Below are 20,036 nucleotides of genomic sequence, written 5' to 3' on the forward strand. Positions count from 1 at the left end.
ATTTACAACTTTATCTGTGCAAAGGGGAGAGCTAGGGTCGTTGTTGTCGACATTTTAGTTCTCTTTTTTTCTCCTTTCCGGTGAGGTTTTAGGATTTTTGTCGAAAGCACATGGCAAGGTCACCAACTTTGCGAAGTCTTCATTCGTTTGACACCAAACTCGCCATATTTCACTAATCGTTCGAGATTTATTGCCTAAAGAGAGCACCTCAGCATTCAAGAATTGAAAATATTGTGAATGAGGCCACTATTCTTGGCTATGTTTGGCTTCAAAAGGTTTTGCAGTCCTGTGTATGACGCCATATTTTTTAGGTAAGTTATCAAAAACAAATTATCTGGCTGCAATCCTATGTTTTTGTTTCTCTGATTTTTCAAGTTTCTTGCGATATATGTCGATCTAAGTTACCCCTATATCTTGTCTTTCTGTAGAAATATGCCACAAACTAGGAAGTCATACGTTCGCTTCAATGTTGGAGCAATGATGAAAGCACGAAGACAATTACGAGAGGAGGCGGCGATCGGTCATAAATCAGTTCAGTTCAGTCGCTGCCAATAAGCCATTCTACACATAACCGTTTGGGATGATCAGAAAATTCAAGTGTTTTTTAACTGACTTTTTATACAGAGCATATAAAATAAAGCTTTTGACTTATTTTTATAATTTTTACTTTGCAATATAAGTGAAATCAAGCCAGGTTCCTAAAACCCAGATTTCAAAATATTTTTAAGCTGGCTTTTAATTTAATGTTAATAAATTCATTTTATTTTCATTATCTATGTGTTTTATAGGTTTCTGTTATTTAAGAATCCGTAAACAAACTCCAAGAGGAGAAGAAGGCTCTGGTAAAGCATCCAGTGGCAGTACTTAAATAGAAAGAAAAGCCCAACCAGTTTATACAGCTGATGGTTCAACCATATCCAGGGGAACGTACATTCTTAAAATGATGCAGTGAAACATTTGATGTGACATTGAGAATCCACGTCGGGACAGATTCCAATACTGTTCCTGCTGCTGCTGCTGGATTAGTGCAAAGTTTAGTAGTAAAATTCCGCCAGAAAAGTTTAGTACATACTATTTCCAGAAAGAGAAAGTTATGTGAAATGGTATTTCCACAAATTTACAATAAGAAGGTGCAGGAATTTGAAAACTCAGAGCAAACCAATTACGTAGTATTTCTGTTTATTTCTCCAAAGGGATCATGGGAAAGAGAAAGTACAAGTCAGTTTGTAAAACACTCTCAATGAAGATAAGCAAAAAAAAGGGGGAATAATGTCCTGTAAAGTTGCTTGGCTACTAGGTTGACCTAGGTTGGATTGGAAATGTGAAGGAAGATTTTTGCTATGACATGAATGAGGATGAGAAAGTGGAGGGGTGATATAGATCTTTAACACAATTTTTGCAATTCATATGGCATCATTTTATTTAAAGGTTGCACATGAGAATCTGTTATGGTTTAATAATGCGATCAACACTTCTCATGTGGGGGTGGGTGGGGACGGGGCTCCCTTTCGAAAAGACGACACCGCCTGTTCATGGCTGTTAAGTTTCCTTAATTAATAGGGGCAAGCACATATTAAGTAGCAGTGAAAATTTTGTTGTTTTTTGGCGCTAACTATTCAGAAAGTTCACTTGTTGTTCAGCGAGAGATGTCAGAAATTGAGAAGAAGACAATCCAAGTTACGTTAATGGAAAAGAAGTCAAGTTTACTTTCGCTGATTTCCCAAATGACCTTAAAATGCTTGCATTCTTAGCTGGCAAGCATTGGCAAATCAGCTCCTCACAAATCAGTGGTACAGTTTGATCAAGTTCTCAATTCTGCCTCTTTCAGTAGACTAGTGATCTGCGTTCAAAAACAGCAAAGTTATCTCATCTTGCTAAAAACTGGTTGAAAGATGGTTCCATGAAACTCAAGGTTCAGGCAATGATTTTCAATACCGATTCACTGGCCAAGATTCGAGAATGTTTTTACATACACGACTTGATGCTTGTTATTGATGCATTGAAGCAACCTGCTGACAGTGAGAAGCAGACCTTGACATTCTATCTCTTTGCATACATTTGCTTCCAACTTAAGCAAATTGTTTCTATTGTTTACGGAGTGGTCAATATCACACTGCAAGACCTAACTCAGCTAAAGCAATATTACCGTAAAAAAAGGTTGCTGTTATTCATCGTGGTGAAGTACAATAATAATAATAAAGTATTCTCGTTTGTCTCACGATGTGGTCACTTGTGATGTAGATCGCGACGTTTCGACTGCATACCGCTAGGTCATCATCAGGCGATGAGGACGACTAGTTACGCGTTACCCTCTAAGCAGTATGCTCCGCTTCGATTGGTTGGTTTTCAGCAGCTGTAATTGGTGCATTTCGATCCTGGCTGTTTCGGTGTGTTATTCCTTTGGCGGTCCGCTGTCGTACGGTTTTCCTGTGGTTGTGTTTCTTGATCGTGGGCATCAATGCTTCCGGAATTCTATTCCACTATCCCTGTTGATGTTGTTAGGGTGAAGTCTTATGTAAATCGTCTCTTTGACCCTGCGTGTGTACCAATGAGGATCATGATCAATAAACTTTCCTTCGTTCCAAAGCGGGCTGTGTCCGGTGTTGTTAGCGTGTTCTGAAACGGCGGAGGTCTGGGTACGGGCAAGTCGGATGTCTTGCTCATGTTCTTTGATTGAGTATCAAGTATTTATGAATCAATGAATCAACGAGCCAATGAGTCATGAGTCATGATTCAATGAGTCAATGAGTTAGTGCATTTACCCTAACCCATAAAATGAAAGCTAAAATTTCAGAGACTGCTTAGGCCTAATCACTGAAACGAGGGCTTAGGCTTAATCAATAAATTATTGCTATATTGACTGCGAGTCTCATTGAGTCATTGACCATTTGACTCATAAATCATGGGATCTCTCTTTGCTTTTATCTTGCATAGGTCTTCCAGTCTCACCGATGTAGACTTCACCGCATTCACAGGGAATCCTGTAAACCACGCCATCTTGTTTAGTCGGCTCGACAGCGTCTTTCGGTCGTACTAGATGTGATCTTAATGTAGTCTCCGACTTGAAAACAGCGCGTATGCCTTGTTGCTGTAGCAAGCCCGCACGCTACCCTAACTATCTCACCTTCCTAACAAGGTGAATTAAGAACCGCGTTCTCCCTAAAGATCTACAAGAACGACCGCCAGTTCCAACCAAGAGCGCACGCAGAGTCGTTGAACGTGCATTCATGAGATTCCTAAGGGAACGGATCAGACTAACACAGATGGCAAAGGGAGATGCAAAAAAGGAAGCAGAATCCATAGCACAGAGTATAACATCCGCTCTCTCGACAAACGACGCCAACAGGATAATAGAACAGATCGAGACCAACACCCAGCGAGTCTTTAACACCACCAAGACAGACATAAAAATTAAATAAAATTCTGCGCGAGAAACAGGCGGCCACATCACCAATTGATATATGTTGACCAAAACTAACTGGGTTATAAAATTATCTTCTAGGTCTCTCGACGATGCCGAGATAGCCCTTCTGAAGAAAGGACTGAACTTCGCCGTAACTCCTGCGTACATCCCTGCCACGGAGATTATCGCCAAGGTGTAATCAGCCACCAGACAACTCGACGCTGAACAAGCAGACACTGTCATGAGAGCTGTTAACAATACACCATGTGTGACCCCATGAATTACTCCTAATTCATTGAAATTAAGATTAGGATTCAGATTAAGACTGAGGTTAGGAGCAATAACTTTTTAGGCCTCATTAGGCCGAAAACGATGTTTAATCTCAAATCCAACCTTTGTCGGTTAGTATTCAATGTAGGGTGGGGTCATACATGGTGTTTTGGTGCTTCGTTTCTCCGTTTCGATGTTTCGTTGTTTAGTAATGTCCAAACGTCGCGATCTACATCACATCGTGAGACAGGCGAGAATACTTTACTATTATTGTAAAGCAATCTGTTTAGAGCATTTCCCCAATAATCTGGGGCATAGGTCACATTATCCCAGCTCATGCACTGGATGTGTTTAACAAGTACCACTGAGTTGGGACGAAATTGTCTCAGTGGAAGGGCGAGAATCAAAGCGTATTGAATTAATTTTGTGCAGTTGATTTGGTTACGGGAAAATGGTTTTTACGAAGAGGAAAACCTTCAGCACAAGCAGACATACATTCCAAAGAGGGTTACCAAAGCGGAGTCTTGTTCCCGTGTGGATTTGAAATTGGTCCACGGGAACAGAAGTGTCATTATTTCTCAAATAAGTACATGGATCCAATTAAGAAAAGTGTTAAGTTGGGAAAACTTCTCGTTGACAAGAAGATGTGTGATCGTCTAATAGAATGTGCACGGCCCTGAAAATGTCGCAAGGTTAAACTATAGAGTTATTAAAATGGTAATAAGCCTGAGCAGAGTCCAGTTCAGTGTGTAATCACACATCTGATTGTGATCACAGACTGAACTGGATGACATGAATTCCTGTTACCACTTACTCGTGCATCTGAGAAATTGCACTTATTTTGAATGTTATTTAACCCACAAAACAGCATTTAACAGTTGCTGCTTATTTCACTGTCCTTCTTACTATCCTCGTAGGTGACGTGATCTGTAATGTTTTTAATTCTTGAATGCTGAAGTCCTCTCTTTACGCAGTGAAACAAGTCTACTGGAATGTTTCGTTGAATTCTACACTGATATGGGTTCCTGATACTCGGTCTTTCCTGTGAAACGAAATTTATCTTCTGCAACCATAATTCGCTTTCTGTTTTAAAAAAGTGAACCACAGTTTAAGCTGACAATCAGCAAAGATCTTCAGAGGATCGGTTGGTGGTTTAAAGGCTTGGAAGGAGCCCTTGATTTGTCGCCTAACTTTTACCTTAAAAATATCGAGGTTATTTCCCAAATCAAGCTTGTTGAAAGCCTCCAAACAGATCGTTATTTGTGCTTCTAGCCTCTCCTCTAAATCAGCAGCCCTGGAAACTGCATATGACTGCACAAGTTGTTCAGACTCGCTGTCACTATCACTCAGAAGTACTTCATCGAGGATTTCTTCAATTGACGCCATGTTGAATTTAGTGTGAATCGATTACAAAAAGAAAATCCGCTGGACATTTCGCACTGCAGACCCCCCAACATTTTGAAGCCGCGGCAAGCCCACTGTGAGGTGTGCTGCCAATCGCTGACAGTGCAGGAAAGCAGGACTAAACTGCACTGATATTTGTGGCTGTTGTGACACAGGCGGCGGGTGCGAGATCATTTAGGATGATACCAAGAAGGATGAAGACTATGTAGTGATGATAAAGATGATAATGGTGACCTGAGAAACGATCAGTGAAGAGTATGACAAGGAATGAAGCTGAAGACCAGTTTTAAACACTGACTTCAAATAATGTCATCATTTGTGTTTCCTCAGATCTGGCAGTATCAATATTCTGTCAGTTAATAAGGTCCTAGATAAATAGATTGTTCATTGTGTGCAAAAAATCAAGGGAGAGAGAAGTGTATCAGGTAAAAGAGCCTGGCTAATTATTGTATCCAAAACCTCCATATTTCCGTGTCTTTTTGCCGTAAATTCAGACAAGAAAAACTTCTAAAATAGACGAAATCGTGGGACACTCAATGACAAAATTCGTGCTTTCAATGAACAGAGAGATTAATTATGAGACTGGTTTGCTTTGAGGAAATGTCATTATCAAAATCGTCGATATAGAGCCTCGCTTTGACGCTAGAATAATAACGTGACCAAATGACAATAGATTCACTAGTCCTAAGAGGCATGTCTAATGTGTTGTCTTAATCAGATGAGATTTTCGCTTTCATGCTAGGCATTTTACGTCATTTTACAAAATACCCTCTTAAACACGTCCGTGCGGGTTGCAAACTTGGCAAAATCACTTTACTTGATAGTTAGGGTCCTCTGCTCCCACGGGAGCACACTTGACTACTGGTTCAGAGCTGGAGTATTTTTAGTTTTAAAATTTCCTTATTTGGACGTAACGTAGCTCATGCATTTTCCCGCGCGTGCAGCTTCGATCTTATTTTTGACCATATTGGGGCATAAAATTGGTGTCCTGAGATCCCCAGGGTTGTTTTCCAGGTTTGTTACACGCTTCAAAGTTATATGCTTCTGTTTTAACTCAACGAATGAACGAAAGGGTTAAGGATGAATTCATCAGTGAGCGACTCGGGCGTCAGAACTGACTGGCCGTCCAGACCCTTCAGTCAGTCGCAAAAAAAATGCAAAAATTTGAAGGAACTCTTGCATGATAATGATTCCCTCGCATTCTTCTGGAGGAGTAGATATCATCCAAAAGTGTGTTAATTGAAGACTTTGGCGGTCAGTTCTGTCAAATGGAAAGCTTCCTAAGACTTGCCGATAACTACAGTTGTTCAGTAATTTCCAAGCTGCAGGCGGGAGATTCATGGAAACCGGACCATGGAGAACTTACTAGAGCACGTTATGATGCCTCTGCGAGAATCAGAGAGAATCCAACCATTATGCAGGAGGTCGCCTCAGTGTTCGACTCCCGGTAGGACCAACACTCAGGGTCCTTCCCCACTGCTCAAATGTAGTGCAAGGCGGATTAAGTTAATTTTAAAAAAATCCTAACCGTCCCACGCTTGGACTTCTGTGTGATCGACTGTCAAATGGTTGTATATCCCCAGTTATTAGGGTCTATCCCCTTAGCAACTTTATTGAGTCCAAAGAGGGAACGCCGCAACTGTTTTTGAAGCTCTTTTATTACGAGAACACACACGCATCGTCTTCCTTTGTCACTTAGTTTCATTGAATTACTTTCAAATACAATAATCAAAACTTTTCACCTTATCACCTTATTCCAAAATGTCCGTCATTTTAGTATTCTTTTGTTTGCTTGCAACTTACCCTTTGTTGCCTCGTGAATTCTTAAATAATCTGAAAATTCAAAATATATTTAACCTTGAACGTAAAATCAAGGGATAATTTGCAAACAAATAAAAGAATACTAAAATCGTGGCAATTTTGTAATCAGGCGTATAATATGTCAGCACTATACTACGGTAGAAACGTTCACGAGAACATCAATTAAATCATAATATTAATATATATATATATATAATAATAATAATAATAATAATAATAATAATAATAATAATCACTTTATTTAAGTCTCAAGGTTACTTAGCCGAGCACGAGTGCTCTGTTTATTTTGGAGAGTACAAATCAACTGAAATCAGAACAAATCAAATCAAATCAAATGTTGCTTTTTGAGGAGAGGGGAAAACCGGAGTACCCCGGAAAAAAACCTCTTGCAGCTCGAGCAAAGTAGAGAACCAGCAAAGTACAAGCAGTTGCAAAAAGGTTGAGACACCGAATCAAAAATTCACCTCTTCTTCCTAAAACCTCTCTTCCAGTACATAAGAAACGTCCCCCATTTTCAAAGTTGATACCCTTCACTTTGAATGCCAAGTGGAGATGGAAAAAACATTGCTTGGGTCGAGGGGGGGAAGGGGGAGGGCGTTGGGGATGCGCTGACCTGAATGACGCGCGTTGTACGGTTATTGATTAACAGTCAGTGTCTGATTTCTTTTTGCAATTGCTTGTCGTAACTTCATCAGTTCAATATTATTAACCCGTCTAGCTCCGTCGGTCGATCATGAGACTCTTAATCTCAGCCGGGTAGTGGGTTCGACCCCCACCTCTCCCACGTTGGGCGATAGATCCTTTTAGAGCAGCAGGGCTGGCGCAGTGGTAAGGGAATTAGCCTTCCACCCACCCGGGTTCGATTTACGGACTTGGTGTCTCATGTGGGTGCTGTTTGTTGGTTCTTTCCTCTCCTACAAGCGGTTTTCCCTTCTTTTCAAAAACCAATCAAGTTGAATTTATTTTTGTAGTCTGAGTGTGTCCAATTAGTGTCCCAGCTCTAAATATACTTGACACTTAAATAAAGTTCATTATTGTTTCATTAACGTGAGAGCTCACTGTGCTCAGTGAAAGCATCAATATGCTATTTACAAGTCGACCTCAAAAGGTAAAAGAATTTAGTTGTATGTCCAGTTTTAATGCTCTTGGCTTCGATAACCAGCCAATTATTGGTCATCAAAGACTGATAAATCCTTGGGTGGCACTGAAGGCGCTAAAATCATCCCATACATTCTTCCCAGAGATTATCTGGTATATCGGGTTCAAATTTGGAAAGATATCTAATTCTGTAATGCTCTTTCAATATTCAGTACTTTACTCTTGGCTGACTGATTAGAAAACGATAGCCTTGTGCTAATGAGGCAAAGAATATAAATGATACCCCAAGAAAGACTTTAAGATCTTAGACAATGTCACTTTGCACTATCCGGAAGTCCTTCGCCATTATACCATCTCGTTCTCGTCGTTCATGCAGGGTGGGCGACGCATCTTAAAAATAAATTCGGTAAAATTCTCAAAAATATACAACCACACTTTTGAGTTTAAGGGACATGTTTCGATGTTTCAAACATAATCTCCAACCATAGCGAGTGTAACATTAAAATTTGTACAAATATTGTTGATTAATTATCTTTAAAAAATGCGTGGTTACCCCCAATTTTCCTTTTGGATTTCAATAACACTTGTTAAGATCTGCTTCTCCCGAGTATCCAGTAAACCGCGCAAAAATACCTTTGAATTAGTAGGCACCGTCCATAAGGCAATTTTCTCTGGCTATGTTTCCTGGTTCATGGTATGGTCTCGGATAAGTTAAAGCAAATTTCATATGACCTTGAAAAATAAACGTAAAAACAAAACGTAAACAAAAATGCAAAACATTTACTTGGCTTGTCGAAAACAAAACAAACGAATTTCATAATTGGCTTAGTGAAAAAGGATCAAACAACGTCATCTCTTTTTGGGACTTTCTGGAAGTTTCGCTTTGACGTCATTTGAAATGCAGTAATGTGATTAGGCAATCGAACTGTTTACTGCCCATTATAGGAGTTTCCTTGGCGGAAATAAGCAGAAGCTCTGTTTTAATCTTGCCAAACATTGGTCCGTGAAACAAATTGCGAACACTTTTCAAGGTCATACGAAAGTCGTTTTATCAGGTGGCATGGCTGAGAGGTGCAAGAGCAAATAAGGAGCTTAAGCACGGGCGTTGTTGAGACGCGAACGGCAACCGGAAGTGAGCTGTTTTTCCTTTCTACTTGCCTTCAAACAGCTTTATTTAAGCTATATTTGCATTTCTAAATATCTTTTCTCCATTAGAGATGATTAGTTTAAAAATCTGAGGGATACCATTGTCCTGGCTCGAAAAATGTTCTCTTCCGATTGCCGTCCGCATCTAAAAAATGCGCGTGCTTAGCTCCGAATATCATCTAGCAACTTACTGTTCCCGTAACCTCGTGCCAGACTGCCATCCTCCTAGGGAGGCCTACCCTCCGTTACTAAACCTCAAAAAAAAATGGTCTCAGGCTAATCAACATATACCGATTATGGTAGTAGTGTTACTTTGTAAAAATCAGCACAATCTATAAAAGCCTAACCCTAGTATGGTAAGAGCGGCATTGATTAAGGTGGCTCAAACCAGTTTCAACACTTTTTAGAGACCTTGTTATTAGAAGGACTGACACTACAACACTTTATCACGTAACAGCAATGTTATGGTACCATGTAAAACGCCAATTATTGCTAAGCAAGAGGCACTCATTTTTTTAACGTAACCAGTTACCCTGGAAACAGGAAAGCCTTGCGAAATTACCCTATATTTTGGGTTTAGTTGCTCATATCTGAAAAACAAAGTCGCCCCTTTTTTTTTGCACAAAAGTGATCAGTAGGCCAAGGTAAAATTCTTTGCAAAGTTTTAAAAAGTCTATGGAGCGGATTCGGAGCTATCTTAAATTTTCAATCATTTAGGGTGGCTCCTGAATCCACTCCACAGATTTTTTTTTTTTACTTTGCAGAAAGGTTCATTATGGTATGTTAATTACATTTCAGAAATAAAAAATGGGGTCACAGAGTTCGTTTTTTAGATATGAGCAGCTTAAGTCAAAATATGCAGGGCTTTCCTGTTGCCATGGTAACGTTTTACGTCACAAAAAATGACCAAATCTTTTTCAGCAATAATTGGTATTTGACATGGTACCATAACATTCCTGTTAAGTTATAAAGTGTTGTAGTGTCAATCCTTCTGTATTAGAACGTTTCTTTCAAATGTTGAAACTGGTTTGAGCTACCTTAACGGCAACTTAGTTGCCAGCAATTTAAAACCCCTTGCCATCTCTTTCATGCAAGAAAACTGATGGCCTTGTCCATGGTGTTTTCTTGAGTCTTTCAGTTGATAGATCACTGTCAGAGAGACTGTTCAATCTCAAGGAAACCGTCGAATGCGAACTGCGGAAGGAATTTTCAGATTTTTGAACGCTGGACACTGAGGGAAAGTAAATGTCCTCTTGACTCTCAACTTTTGAGTCTGGTGATAGATCCGAGTGTGATCGACATCGACGATCATTAGACGAGGTTGACGGTATCCCCAACAGATCAACAACTCGACCGGTTGTAAGCGGGCGGTCCGCCCGAGCTCCATGATGTGATAATCTTGGGAGATGTTCAATCGGGGCCAGACGATTGCGGCACGTAGTCTTGTGATAACTTTCGCCTCTCTTGCAAGTCTCGGCAGTACTACGAAGATCGTGAAGTTTCTTCTTTCTCCTTGACATCAATAGCTGCTCCGAGTCCAGTGCTCTCACAACAATGTTTTCGTCTTTGTCAATCTTGAGAGTTTTAAGATTCAACAAGCGATCTTGAAAAGAGTTCTGTTTGGATAAGTTATTCCAGAGTTCCTGCTCAAAATATTTAGCCCTAGCTCTCCGTTTGACTTCGCTCATTTTTTAAACTCTGTAACAGGTACACCGATTATATTTCTTGAGGTGACATATCTTCGTGTTTTTCGTGCAATATCTGCAGTGACTTCTAACTTACAGAGTTACAATAGCATTTAAACAATAAGACCCAATAAACATTACACTTTGACGTCATCAGCTAGATTGTCATGCATCCAGCCGGAAAAGACCAATACTTGGTTATTAGTTGATGTGCGTTATTTTTGCAAAGTAGTGTGCTTATAATTTTATCCCAAAGTCCACAATCCTCTTTTAAAGTTTTTCCTCGCTTTCAAGTTTTCTTTTTGTTATTTCTTATAGGAATTACAAAGTTGGGTTGGTGTTTCAAATAACGCGACGACGTCAGGTCAAGTGTAACAAAAAGATAATTAGAAGGTACATGAAGTGGAACACAATTCAATGTTAAACCTTTTAAAGATTATTCATAATACTTTTCAAAGTACGTTATTATTAGCTATCCAACGCTGTTTGCAATGGTCTGAGGGACTTTCTTTCCTGCAAAGATGCATTCATACTCTAGACACTACATGTACACCATACATACAGGGGCACCCAACGAGGATATAGTTCAAAACAAATTAAACATAGCATTGTCAAACGTATTTTAGTATTTAAACGGTAGATATAGGCATATTTTTATCCCCTAAAATTTTTCATCTGTTCGGATTTCCTAGCTGAAAGTCTAGTGATCCGAAAATTATAGGGATTAAAATTTACCTTTTCGAAAATTTCAGCCAGAAAAAAGGCTCCCGAAAATTCTAGGTGACCTTTTTAGGTTAAAAATCCGTTAAAAATGGGCGATTATACCATTTTTTAGATGTTCGCAGGCAAGTAAGAAATTTTACAACAAATGTTCCGAAAACTCTAGATCTCAGATCGTCTTCCGAACAGATATTTTCCAAAAATTGACGTTGGGTGCCCCTGTACATACAGCACAACATCCGAAAACAGTCGCAAATAAATCCCTGTGGACATTATGTAAATGCTAGTTGCCGATTAGTTCAATGAAATACGTGCGTAGGAACTTGTTGGAAGTAGGATCTCGTCCGCTCGCCCACAATGAGTGTAAAATCCGTCGTTCGAGGACGACACATACCGATAACCAAAAATGGCTAACGTACGTGACACATGACTAAGCAAAACGTAATGCAGAAGTGTGATCAAGGGCACCCAACGTCACTTGTCGGAAAATATCTGTTCGGTAGACGATTCAAGATCTAGAAATTTCGGAACATTTGTTGTAGAATTCCTTGCTTGCCTGCCTGTCCTAGGATTTTCGAACATCTAAAACATGGTATAATTGCCCATTTTAAACGGATTTTTACCCTAAAAAAGTCACCTCGAATTTTTGGGAGCCTTTTTTCTGGGTGAAATTTTCGAAAAGGTAAGTTTTGATCCCTATAATTTTCGGATCACTAGACTTTCAGCTAGGGAATCCGAAGAGATGAAACATTTTTAGGGGATAAAAATATGCCTATATCTACCGTTTAAATACTAAAATACGTTTAACAATGCTATGTTTAAGTGGTTTTGAACTATATTCTCGTTAGGGCCATTGTAATGTCTAACCAAGAGGAAATTGAACATGGTGTAAATACAATTAAACCGGTCCTGCTTTTTTTGCTGAAATCATGACAACCGTTATCCGATATGTATTACGCTAGCATTACGGAAATATTTATTAGCGAAACTCAGTCTTATTCAATTCTTAACTCAACTCTCTAAAGACTTCTAAAAGATTTAGAGTGCGGACAACAGGAAGTGGTTACAAAGACGTCACTCACGTACTGTCTGAAAGCACGTCATATGCGCTACAGGTCTGCCGTTGATGCGGTTGCGTAAAAAAAATTCGGCTTCTGTTGTCACTTACAACTCAAGTTGTCTGGAAGTCGTAGTCAGGACTGCGCGGCGGTGTTTGAACTCATTTGAGGTGGAAGCGTTCAAAACAATGGGGGAAACCAAAATAGGCATAAGGTCTTCTTCTTCTCATCGGAAGCGAAAGCACGAATCAAACTCAGTCTAAGAACTCGCCGGATTGAGAACAGAGAACAATTAAAACTTATTAGAAGGGTTGCAGATGACCATCGAACAAATTACGTGATGAGTCATGGAAATGTCTTATTCAATTGTCGATATATGAGGCACTGTTAGGTGAGTAGTATAGTAAGGGAAGTGGTCAAAACAAGTATACTCGAAGAGGACCCACCTTGTTTTTAAGGGGAGGGGTGGTATACAAGACACCATCTACTTGATGAACCTCATGAACAAATATTATTGACCTGAAGGTGGGAGGGATGGGGTACAAGAAGATACCACCATCGTTTTCGATGTATGGCGGGTCCTGCCCATGTACATTTGTTATGACTATTTTCCTAACTTGTTTGTTTCACTGAGAATGCTTTTACTTTTACACAGTTCCACAGGGGGCAAGAGATAAGTTCTCCGACTTTAATTTGTGGGTTTCATCATAAGCTATCGTGAGTCAGTGTGTGGGTTTAATGACTCCCCATTTTAGCCAGCTTTTGTGTACTAGGAGTGGGTTTCATCATAAGCTATCGTGAGTCAGTGTGTGGGTTTAATGACTCCCCATTTTAGCCAGCTTTTGTGTACGAGCTGGAACTGGAAATTCGACTATAACACTACGTTATGATATCCTAGAACAAAATAACTTTTTTTTTCTGGCGCCAAAATGACGTTGCGGTAAGTATTCTAGCTTTTTGTTGAATTCAGAGAATTTAAGAGAAGTTAGGATTGACTTTTTCTCGGAAATTGAAAGTTAGCTAAAGTTGCTTTAATGAAATTCAATATCAAGTGACGAGAAGACGTCATTTAAAAAAAACCAGCAAACCAATCGGGACTTCGAAACCCTTAGCCTTGCAAAAAATCGAGACTCCGAGACACCTTCGTATAAAAAACGAGACTGCGAGACGCACATAACCGCTGAAAAAACGATACTGCGAAATTCGACTAAAATGTTGCGAGATCCAGAGTTTTTGAAGGACCATTCGCCACCCCTTCAAAAGTTACCTTTTCGAAAATATCAGCCAGAAAAAGGCTCTCGAAAATTCTAGGTGACCTTTTAAGGGTAAAAATCCTTTTAAAATGGACAATTATACCTTTTTGTAGATGTTCGAAAATCCTAGGACAGGCAGGCAAGCAAGAAATTCTAGATCTCAAATCGTCTTACGAACAGATATTTTCCGAAAATTGACTTTGGGTGCACCTGACTACATTCCACTTTCCACTTCTATGACATGGAACATTTTGCTTGAGTGGAACTCAATATCAAAGAAACTGTTTCTGCCCTGAAAAGCCAACTTATCCTATTCCTTATTACTTTTTAAATATTACTTTCCAGGCCTGCGTGCATAAATGGCTTAACTTATTACAGGCTTCTACAAATAAAAAGGCCGCTTACTTGTTGAAATATGTAAGCTAGTTCATGACTATACTTCTAGTCTGACTGCCCATTGAAGATTTCTATAATTAACTAAAGTTCTTTTCTGTACATTTAATGAAGAAAATACCTTGAAAATTTGCAATCTATTTTGGGGCGTTATTGCGAAACTTAGACGAATGGAATGCTGTACAATATTCTTATCGTTGTTCCAATACTTGGCAATTAGGATTCTGGTCGAAATTTCTTTGGTTTGGCATGTGGCATACATGTTGCTCCCAGATAAATGTTTGTAATCTGTGTAATCTGTAGTTCCGGCAATTATTTCCTGAAATGTACGTAATTATATGCACGCTCAATTTTGAGAAGCAGTCTAAATTATTCCTAGATGCTCCCTATTTCTAGCAATAAGGTAACCGTAAGGGTTAGCGTGATTTTCTTTGGGCGAGGGTAAATGCAGTTGCTTCTTTTTACTTAAGAACCAGTTTGTGGCCATAATTGTCACTTTTAACAGCTCCTCTCGATACCTAACAGCCTTAATCAGTGTTCACCTTAGCGTGTGTTACATACGAAAATATTTTACGGCAGAAAGAATTGCTAGTGGTTTCAAGTCAGTTTAGTCTAATAGTACGTTATTGGCATGGAGTACATCCTGCCAGCTTGAATTGCACAGTTGGGAGTCATGTTCACTCCAGCTGGTACTAGAGGTGCCTGAGAATAATTTGGTTCGAAGCCTATTTGGCCACACGTTCCACCTCCCTGATCAACGTACCACACGGGTACAGAGTAGACATAGCTTGGTCTCGCTACCAGCTTTGTTGTATGGACAGGAGCTTGAGAAAACTGTGGCTGGCGTTGTGCGACATTGACAGGAAGACTTTCCGTGGCCGTTACCACATGGCATCCTTGCGGCAAGTAGCACACAGCACTCTGGTGATCCAAATAGTTTGGGCCAAAAGAAGCCGTGTTGCTGATTGGAGATGGAAATTGTTGGCTGCTGCTTTGGTAGTGGCCAACCGCGTTCGTTGTCAGTGAGAAATTGCGACTAACATGTTGCATGCCATCGGGAGTCAGTGGCTTAAGCCCACCCTGAGAGATCATCATTGCTTGAGTCGGTGCAGAATACACTGAGTAGACGGTATCGTACGAAACGTTTCCAGAATAGTTAGAGGAAAATTTCTTTTCCTCGACATCCCAATCGGTTCCATTCATCATAGTAAAGCTTTGCTCAGAACTTGTTGGGGAAGATGGAACACTGGAAAGCTTTGTAACGACTGTGCCTTCTTGATGAGGAGCCTCTTTTGGGGTCTTGGGCTTTGCACCGATGTAAGCGAGGTCTACGTTGGCTCGTCTTCCGTCAATTATGGGCCTTTTGTTCACACAGGCCCTTTCTGCGCCTTCTTTTGTTGCCATGGTAACCTTAAAAGGTAAAAGAGAGAACACATGCAGAAATAAGACAATTTACATATTAAGCCAAAAGTATTTTAGATTCTGAAGAAATTATGGAGAGACCTATAGCTATTCCTAGTTTTCAGGACTGGGCGATTCATCAATACTTCGGATATCCAACTTTAACTCACACCGTTTGACAGCCAGGCCCGAGTTGTTCAAACGATGGATATCGCTATCCACCGGATAAATCACTAACCAGTGGATACGTCATAGCAAAACCAATTGCGCTATTCAATATATAGAGTTATCCACCTTTTGAACAACTGGGGCCAGCTGAAATGGTTTAAAATACCCCCAGGTTAATTAAGATCGGACCGGTAGCAGGGGATAAAATTGTTAACGGTTAATCACTCAATTTTTGAGGCAGCATTTGATGTTAGTTGCTGGTATGGCGAGTGGGCTTACGAACCTCTGTAATCTTGTAATATTGTACCATTGTATCATATTTAATATTGTAAGTTTTTCTTTACAATGCTAAAGTAAATGTTGTAATAAACACGAATAAATAATAATAATAATAGTATTATTATTACTATTATTATTATTATTATTATTATTATTATTATGCTAGCAATAATATTAGTATAATAATAATAATAATAGTAATAATAACAACAACAATGGTGATAGTGATGATGACACTTGAAGAAACCAACCTCTTAAGGAGTGCAAATATCAAACGCATATGAGAATGAAAATGGCGTGATTGGGGCCGGTGCTCGACCAGCAGCGTAGACCCGGTCGCAATCAAGGGACTGCTCGGACAAACTGGGATAAAGCGAGTATTACTATCGTAGCAAACCATTTGACGAGAACGATGTGCAGGAGAACTGATTGGAAAGAAGAAAGTTAAACCAAGAACCTTTGGTCATTTGGTATGACCCGCTTTTTGGTTGGAATGTATCGGCTAAGATCAGCTTGAGAACAGGACAAATAACAATAATAATAATAATAATAATAATAATAATGAAACAGTTCGAAAAGAATATCTAAGGCGTGTCCGAAAGCTGGGAAAATCCAAACTGAATGGCAGAAACCTAATACAAGGAATCAACACCTGGGCTGTACCCCTGGTAAGGTATGCTGGTGGTATAATTAACTGGATGGACCAAAAAGGAATTAAGAAGTTTAGACTCAAGAACAAGAAAGACCCTAACAATGGACAGAGCACGTAACCCAAGGGATTGTGTAGACAGGCTTTATGTGCCAAGAGCAGAAGAAATATCAGTGGAAGAATGCATTGAACAGCGCCAAGAACTCATTACAAAATAACATCCTGCACAGTGACGAGAAACTGATTTAAGCAGCTAGGGAGGAGGAACTGGTAACCCACGACTTAGAGACGAAGGAACGCTGAGAGAAAGACAGAATAGGAAGAGAAACTTTTATGTGGTCAGAGCTGGGCATGGTTGCAAAGAGGGGACCTTAAACGAGAAACAGAAGCCCTAATCACTGCTGCCCAAGACCAGGTAATAAGACCAAACTACATCAAAGCCAACATCGACAAGGCTCAAGTGAATGACCTGTGCAGAATGTGCCGCTAGGTAAAGGAGACAGTGAGCCATATAGTGAGTGGGTGCTCCAAACTGGAACGGCAAGAGTATAAAAGGAGGCACGATAACGTTGCAAGGGTGGAACACTGGGACTTGCTGGGAAAGTGCGGCTTTAGTAGAGTAGATAAATGGTTTGAACATCAACCAGAAACTGTCCTTGAGAACAACGACTGCAAACTGCTATGGGATTATAAAATCAGACCGACCACCAAATTAGTGCAACGAGACCCGACTTGGTCGTTATTAACAAGCAAGAACAGACATGCCGAGTTTTAGACATAGCAGTCCCAGAAGACACAGCTGCAAAAGCCAAGGAAGAGGAAAAGCTGCAGAAATACCAGGACCTAGCAAGAGACATTCAGAAAATGTGGAGTGTCCGAACTCAGGTGCTTCCAGTAGTAATTGGGGCACTGGGAACAGTTCCAAAAAGGCTTGAAAGCAATTTAAAGTGCATTGGCAGTACCACTTCTATAGAACTAATTCAAAAAACCGCTCTCCTTGGCACAGCAAGGATTCTGAGAAAGGTTCTGGAGCTATAAAAGCCATGATAACATTTTGGGATTCCCTAGGCAACTTCTTGTTGCCTGGCCCCCAAGAAGATAAACCGGATCCAACTTTTGGAAAAGCCGGTGCTGAAACCATAATAATAATGATAATGATAATGATAATGATAATGATAATGATAATGATAATGATAATGATAATGATAATGATAATGATAATAATAGAAGCTACATACAAATCCATATCCCTTTGATCGCTGACTGTTTTTCTCTCGAATGATCACCGCCTCGACGATGTCATCAAACTGCAGGAAGTACTCCTTCATAGTCTCATCGTCTGTGTGGTAAGGGATTCCTCCAACGAACAGTTTAGTAAACTTTGTGTCATCCTCAACTTCTGTCATCTTGAATGCCTACACGATGAAAAGTTAAATGGTGAGATTTGTTCATCCTTATATAGCCATGCTTACACCAGAAAAACATAATATTTACTATCTCCCTTGATACTTCTTTTCATCTTATTAATGCTTCAGCAAGCAAGGAAGTCACAACACTTCCTCGTTTATGAGCACACACAACACAAGTTTTGCTAAAAAAATTTCTTCTATTTTGCAGAGAGAGAATATTAATATTCCGCCCACACCGAGGCCTGAATGCTTCGACTACGTTATCCGTTTTATAAGAGACTTGTTCCGTACTGGATCATCAATATGTCGAATTTCGGTTGCTATTAGTTTTAACCCTTATGTCACATTACTTTCCTTCTTGCAGTTGCTATTCGATACAGTAACCAAACAAAAGGTATAATTTATTTTATTGTACCCCTATTTATTTATTTATTTATTTATTTACTATTTATTTCTTTATTTATTTATTGGGTGCCACTCTAATACAAAATGGGAATAATGAATAATGAATGCAAAAGCAGGTAATCCAAATTTAGAGGTTTACGCTAAGAAACGATTTCAAAATTTTCTGAACTTTTTTTTGACCGTGAATTTAGACAATTAAGAATGGCATAAAATCAAAACATGTGCACGTCAAAACATTTACAAACCATTTGACGATAACTTTGTAATAATATGACGACCTGCTAGTGATCATAGTTATTTCGTTAAAAAGCTTAGGATTGTTTCTGGCTTTAGTGAAGAAAAGCTACGAAAATTGCTTTCTAACAACATCACAATGCCATTTGGAATCATGTCAAGTAATATCATGTCAAATGGCCTCAGAGCCAGTTAAGGCCCTTAGAGTTTATTGCATTTATCATAAAAGTTGCTCACTGAATAGAATATTCATGATTGAACGAACATCATCAGTTAGATAATTAATTCATTTGTGGTTTACTTGAGGTTACTTGAAGTAACCATCATCAAGTTTCTAACAGTCCCAGAATTTGAGGATTTTACTCCCTCGATATCTCGATATCTAATAAGGAGCCTAATTAAGATCAGATTAAGCGGGAACCCATGGCCATGGGATCCTGGTAAAGCCATTTTTAGACGAGTTCTTATAAGATTTGGCTTGCTCGAATAACCATTCTCAATCCTATGGGTAATAATCTCTCAAAGAAATACTGTTCCAATGTTCTGTAGTATTAAAATCACTAGCCTATCAATAATTAAGAAATGCTATCATGACTTATAATTTACATCGATGACGCAGTGTGAATTCCCATTAATAGGAAATTACCCTCAGCCTTTGTTTATAGTTAGAAAGAGTGAGTTAATTACCTGAGGAAAGAGGATTTGCGGACCCTGCACCCCGAGAGAGAAACATTATTTGTGAGCATATAAGTGCAAGGTTTCTGCGACACCGATTTGAAACATTTTCAAGGACTGATCTGGAGACATTAAAGTACCTTTGATGATTACCTTTCTTTCTGCCTATAATCATTACAATCCCTGGAATGATTTTATATTAAATTGGATTTGTTTTCTAAAACAAAATGGAAGATAAATCTCTTTCTGAACACTCGGAGGTCATTGTAGCTCATGCCCTTTACTAAAATTAACTTAAAATTGCTACAAGAATTGATTTATGGGATTTTAGATTTCGCAAGTTGAGTGCATTGTATCTACTATGAAATGCAGTTAAGTAATTTATGGCAATTTAAGCCGGTAATCTTTAAGGATGAATTTGATTTAGAGCAATGTGTCACTGATTAAGCAAACTTAATTATAAAATAAATAAATAAATAAATAAATGAATTATAAAAAATCTACTTTCCTGCCAATGTTGCCATGAAATTAAAACAAGTTACAAGTGGCCCCGAAAACCGTAATT

General features: G+C 39.2%; 1 protein-coding gene across 14 annotated transcripts in view; it reads right to left on the reverse strand.

Moving 5' to 3' along the window:
• Positions 1–14,120: 14,120 nt before the first annotated feature.
• The window catches only part of LOC138000244 (uncharacterized), a 37,346-nt gene continuing 31,430 nt past the window's right edge, over positions 14,121–20,036 (reverse strand). For 13 of the 14 annotated variants that reach the window (XM_068846614.1, XM_068846569.1, XM_068846596.1 and 10 more), the window contains 2 exons: positions 17,987–18,163; positions 14,121–15,661 (listed from right to left, as the gene is read on the reverse strand). In XM_068846614.1, coding sequence (XP_068702715.1) covers positions 14,864–15,661; positions 17,987–18,154 — 966 coding nt within the window. In that variant the 5' untranslated portion in view covers positions 18,155–18,163 and the 3' untranslated portion in view covers positions 14,121–14,863. Of the gene's footprint in view, positions 15,662–17,986; positions 18,164–19,483; positions 19,641–20,036 lie in introns of those variants that run through there. The other variant, XM_068846604.1, reaches the window with a different exon arrangement.

Source organism: Montipora foliosa, chromosome 1 (genome assembly GCF_036669935.1).
Source record: "Montipora foliosa isolate CH-2021 chromosome 1, ASM3666993v2, whole genome shotgun sequence".
In the NCBI taxonomy this organism is placed as follows: Eukaryota; Metazoa; Cnidaria; class Anthozoa; order Scleractinia; family Acroporidae; genus Montipora; species Montipora foliosa.